This window comes from Salmo salar, chromosome 16, assembly GCF_965601325.2.
Source record: "Salmo salar chromosome 16, fSalSal1, whole genome shotgun sequence".
Taxonomy (NCBI): Eukaryota; Metazoa; Chordata; class Actinopteri; order Salmoniformes; family Salmonidae; genus Salmo; species Salmo salar.
In genome coordinates this window covers 59,969,001-59,975,000 of record NC_138306.1, presented here as the reverse complement: position 1 = coordinate 59,975,000, position 6,000 = coordinate 59,969,001, and the positions used below count along the sequence as shown (strand labels likewise).

Sequence of the window (6,000 nt, the reverse complement as noted above, 5' to 3'; positions counted from 1 at the left end):
GCCGGCTAGTGACGGTAACTAAGTTCAGGGCAGGTTACTGGGTGGAGGCCGGCTGGTGACTAAGTTCAGTGCAGGGTACTGGGTGGAGGCCGGCTGGTGACGGTAACTAAGTTCAGGGCAGGTTACTGGGTGGAGGCCGGCTGGTGACTAAGTTCAGGGCAGGTTACTGGGTGGAGGCCGGCTGGTGACTAAGTTCAGGGCAGGGTACTGGGTGGAGGCCGGCTGGTGACTAAGTTCAGGGCAGGGTACTGGGTGGAGGCCGGCTGGTGACTAAGTTCAGGGCGGGGTACTGGGTGGAGGCCGGCTGGTGACTAAGTTCAGGGCAGGGTACTGGGTGGAGGCCGGCTGGTGACTAAGTTCAGGGCGGGGTACTGGGTGGAGGCCGGCTGGTGACTAAGTTCAGGGCAGGTTACTGGGTGGAGGCCGGCTGGTGACTAAGTTCAGGGCAGGTTACTGGGTGGAGGCCGGCTAGTGACTAAGTTCAGGGCGGGGTACTGGGTGGAGGCCGGCTAGTGACTAAGTTCAGGGCAGGGTACTGGGTGGAGGCCGGCTGGTGACTAAGTTCAGGGCGGGGTACTGGGTGGAGGCCGGCTAGTGACTAAGTTCAGGGCAGGGTACTGGGTGGAGGCCGGCTGTTGACTAAGTTCAGGGCAGGATACTGGGTGGAGGCCGGCTGGTGACTAAGTTCAGGGCAGGGTACTGGGTGGAGGCCGGCTGGTGACGGTGACTAAGTTCAGGGCAGGGTACTGGGTGGAGGCCGGCTGGTGACTAAGTTCAGGGCAGGGTACTGGGTGGAGGCCGGCTGGTGACTAAGTTCAGGGCAGGGTACTGGGTGGAGGCCGGCTGGTGACTAAGTTCAGGGCAGGGTACTGGGTGGAGGCCGGCTGGTGACTAAGTTCAGGGCAGGTTACTGGGTGGAGGCCGGCTGGTGACGGTAACTAAGTTCAGGGCAGGTTACTGGGTGGAGGCCGGCTGGTGACGGTATGACGGCGCCGGAGGGAATGGCTGCCGTTTTACGGACTCCTAACCAACTGTGCTATTTTGTTTTTTCGTATTGTTTGTAACTTATTTTGTACATAATGTTGATGCTTCCGTCTCTTATGACCTAAAAGAGCTTCTGGACATCAGAACAGCGATTATTCACCTCGAACTGGATATTTTCTTTAATGAGTCCGAGGCGAAGGATATACTGCTTTGTCAAGACAAGGCCCAAATCCCCGTCATCAGCGTGAGGAAAAGACGGTGAAAAAGGGGGAGGAGGGCGGGGTGCCTTGTAAGAATTTGCCAACGAGTAGGTAAACCACCACCGCTACCCTCTGTATTATTGGCCAACGTGCAATCATTGAAAAACAAACTGGACGATCTACGATTAAGACTATCCTACCAACGGGACAATACAAATTGTAATATCTTGTGTTTCACCGAGACGTGGCTGAACGACGAGACGGATGATATAGAGCTGGCTGGCTTATCGGTGCGTCGGCAGGACAGAGCAGCTACGTCTGGTAAGACGAGGGGCGGGTGTGTGTGTCTATTTGTCAATAACTGCTGGTGCGCGATGTCTAATTTTAAAGAAGTCTCGAGGTATTGCTCGCCTGAGGTAGAGTACCTCATGATAAGCTGTAGACCACACTATCTACCAAGAGAGTTCTGATCTATATTATTCCTAGCCGTCTATTTACCGCCACAAACCGATGCTGGCACTGAGACCGCACCAACCAGCTCTATAAGGCAATAAGCAAACAATAAAATGCTCATCCAGAATCACTCCTAGTGGCCGGGGAATTTAATGCAGGCAAACTTAAATCCATTTTACCTCATTTCTACCAGCATGTGCAACCACCTTTACTCCACACACAGAGACGCATACAAAGCTCTCCCTCGCCCTCTATTTGGCAAATCTGACCATAATTCTATCCTCCTGATTTCTGCGTACAAGCAAAATCTAAAGCAGGAAGTAGTGACTCGCTCAATATGGAAGTGATCAGATGACGCGGATGCTACGCTACAGGACTGTTTTTCTAGCACAGACTGGAATATGTTCCGGTATTCATCCAATGGCATGCCAGTCACCGGCTTCATCAATAAGTGCATTGACGACGTCGTCCCCACAGTGACTGTACGTACATTTCCCAACCAGAAGCCATGGAGTACAGGCAACATCAGCATCAAACTAAAGGCTAAAGGCCACCCAAACTATTAACACATTGCCCCCCCCCCCCCCTTTGTCCAATTTGCATTCTTGAATGTTGCAAATAGATATTCCCTTAATAGAGTCAACGTTATTTCTCATTCAACATGTCAGAGGTATTTTTGTTCTACATAGCCTATTTCTATGTTACTACTCGCTGTTTATTATCTATTCATAGTCACTTTACAAATGACCTGGACTAACCTGTATCCCCACACGTTGACTCGGTACCGATACCACCTGTATATAGCCTTGTTATTGTGATGTACATTTCTTGTGTTACTCATTTTTGTATAATTTTTTTTCACTTTAGTTTATTTTGTAAATATTTTCTTAACTCTTGAACTGCACTGTTGGTTAAGGGTGTGTAAGTAAGCATTTCACGGTAAGGTCTACGCTTGTTGTATTCGGCGCATGTGACAAATATAATTTGATTTGATGGCTATTTAATAGAAGGTGTTTTTCCAGTCTCTCGGTCCCAGCTTTGATGCACCTGTACTGACCTCGCCTTCTGGATGATAGCGGGATGAACAGGCCTTTTCTCGGTGGCTGAGGTCCTTGATGATCTTTTTGTCCTTCCTGTGACATCCAGTGCTGTAGGTGTCCTGAAGGGCAGGTAGTTTGCCCCCTGTGATGCGTTGGGCAGACCGCACCACCCTCTGGAGAGCCCTGAGGTTGCGGGCGGTGCAGTTGCCATACCAGGTGGTGATAGAGATTCCTCTAAAGAGGGAACCATCATATAAGAAGTTTGGCAAAGACAGATCAAGAGAGAGATCGAGAGAGAGGGAGTGGACTCTGATATCTGATCCATGATGTCTCCTAACTCCACTCTGATCCATGATGTCTCCTAACTCCACTCTGATCCATGATGTCTCCTAACTCCACTCTGATCCATGATGTCTCCTAACTAACTCCACTCTGATCCATGATGTCTCCTAACTCCACTCTGATCCATGATGTCTCCTAACTCCACTCTGTTCTCTGATCCATGATGTCTCCTAACTAACTCCACTCTGATCCATGATGTCTCCTAACTCCACTCTGATCCATGATGTCTCCTAACTAACTCCACTCTGATCCATGATGTCTCCTAACTCCACTCTGATCCATGATGTCTCCTAACTAACTCCACTCTGATCCATGATGTCTCCTAACTCCACTCTGATCCATGATGTCTCCTAACTCCACTCTGATCCATGATGTCTCCTAACTCCACTCTGATCCATGATGTCTCCTAACTAACTCCACTCTGATCCATGATGTCTCCTAACTCCACTCTGATCCATGATGTCTCCTAACTCCACTCTGATCCATGATGTCTCCTAACTCCACTCTGATCCATGATGTCTCCTAACTCCACTCTGATCCATGATGTCTCCTAACTAACTCCACTCTGATCCATGATGTCTCCTAACTAACTCCACTCTAATCCATGATGTCTCCTAACTAACTCCACTCTGATCCATGATGTCTCCTAACTAACTCCACTCTGATCCATGATGTCTCCTAACTAACTCCACTCTGATCCATGATGTCTCCTAACTCCACTCTGATCCATGATGTCTCCTAACTAACTCCACTCTGATCCGTGATGTCTCCTAACTCCACTCTGATCCGTGATGTCTCCTAACTCCACTCTGATCCGTGATGTCTCCTAACTCCACTCTGATCCATGATGTCTCCTAACTCCACTCTGATCCATGATGTCTCCTAATTCATCAGTACACGTCTCCCATTAAAACTGCTGAAGGTAACTAATGAACAGCCATAAACAGCGTTTCTGTTGGTCTGCCTACCAATGAGACTGGAAACACTGTCAGGCTGTGCCTAAAATGGCACCCTATTTCCTATGTAGTGCACTACTTTAGACCAGAGCTCTATTCCCTATATAGTGCACTACTATAGACCAGAGCCCTATTCCCTATATAGTGCACTACTTTAGACCAGAGCCCTATTCCCTATATAGTGCACTACTTTAGACCAGAGCCCTATTCCCTATATTGTGCACAACTTTAGACCAGAGCCCTATTCCCTATATAGTGCACTACTATAGACCAGAGCCCTATTCCCTATATAGTGCACTACTTTAGACCAGAGCCCTATTCCCATATATAGTGCACTACTATAGACCAGAGCCCTATTCCCTATATAGTGCACTACTTTAGACCAGAGCCCTATTCCCTATATAGTGCACTACTTTAGACCAGAGCCCTATTCCCTATATAGTGCACTACTTTAGACCAGAGCCCTATTCCCTATATAGTGCACTACTATAGACCAGAGCCCTATTCCCTATATAGTGCACTACTTTAGACCAGAACCCTATTCCCCTATATAGTGCACTACTTTTGACCTGGAATAGGGTGCCATTGGGGACACAAACACGTTGTCAGCTAGACATCATCCTCATGTAACTATCTATTACCCATGAGCCTCTGCTCTCTCTGTGATTCACAGGACTTCATCATACTCTGTCATCACGAGCCACAAATGTCACTTAGCCTGAATGCTAATGACATAGTTTACAGATTAATTCATCTTAATGAATGACGAAGCTAGCGCTTTTGTGTGTTGGCTTGGGTTACGTAACCTATATTTTACTTTATTTAGTAGTTCACTGCATTCGATAGCGGGGATAAAACTACAATACATTATTTCTCGTCAGACTCACATTCAATTATGTTGAATAATGAACGAAGTACTGCGCATGCGCGTGCCTGTGTGTTTCTGCGTTACGTGCCTGTGTGTTTCTGCGTTACGTGCCTGTGTGTTTCTACGTTACGTGCCTGTGTGTTTCTGCGTTACGTGCCTGTGTGTTTCTGTGTTTCATGCCTGTGTGTTTCTGTGTTACGGATGGCTGTGTGTTTCTGTGTTTCATGCCTGTGTGTTTCTGCGTTACGTGCCTGTGTGTTTCTGTGTTACAGATGGCTATACCACAGATGACATAGAGTTCTACTGGAAAGGAGGGGAGAATGCTGTGACAGGAGTGACCCGCATCGAGCTACCGCAGTTCTCCATCATGGACTACAAACTGGTTTCCAGAAATGTGGTCTTTTCCACAGGTACAGTAACAGCCATGATGTGCCATGATTAGGGTTGCTTTTCCACAAATGTAGGTTTGACGATTCCCCGAATCAGGAGGGAATCTACATTCCTCCAACTAGGATTTCTGGGAAACCTGGGAGTTTTGTGAAAGTTACTGTAACACTTATCATGATCATATTATACAGCCCCCATGTTTGGTATCATTGTCAAAGGAATTGGCGCAGTCTTTTGTGATTCATATGTTGTTTGTTAGAGAAACCAGACCAACACCCTTTGATAAATGTTTCTGTTGTTTGTTAGACAAACAATAGCCTACTGTCTATTCTGAGTATTACTGAAGCTATAGCCTGCTGTCTATTCTATTACTGAAGCTATAGCCTGCTGTCTATTCTATTACTGAAGCTATAGCCTACTGTCTATTCTGAGTATTACTGAAGCTATAGCCTACTGTCTATTCTATTACTGAAGCTATAGCCTACTGTCTATTCTGAGTATTACTGAAGCTATAGCCTACTGTCTATTCTATTACTGAAGCTATAGCCTGCTGTCTATTCTATTACTGAAGCTATAGCCTACTGTCTATTCTGAGTATTACTGAAGCTATAGCCTACTGTCTATTCTATTACTGAAGCTATAGCCTACTGTCTATTCTATTACTGAAGCTAAAGTCTACTGTCTACTCTATTACTGAAGCTATAGTCTACTGTCTACTCTATTACTGAAGCTATAGCCTGCTGTCTATTCTATTACTGAAGCTATAGTCT

At 46.7% G+C, this 6,000-nt stretch overlaps 1 protein-coding gene across 1 annotated transcript in view; it reads left to right on the top strand.

Annotated features, from left to right (window-relative positions):
- gabrb3 (gamma-aminobutyric acid type A receptor subunit beta3) overlaps positions 1 to 6,000 on the top strand; it is a 54,744-nt gene that overhangs the window by 24,984 nt on the left and 23,760 nt on the right. Inside the window, exon 6 of the mRNA XM_045697503.2 lies at positions 5,116 to 5,253. Within this exon, the coding sequence (XP_045553459.1) occupies positions 5,116 to 5,253 (138 nt within the window). The remainder of the gene's footprint in view (positions 1 to 5,115; positions 5,254 to 6,000) is intronic.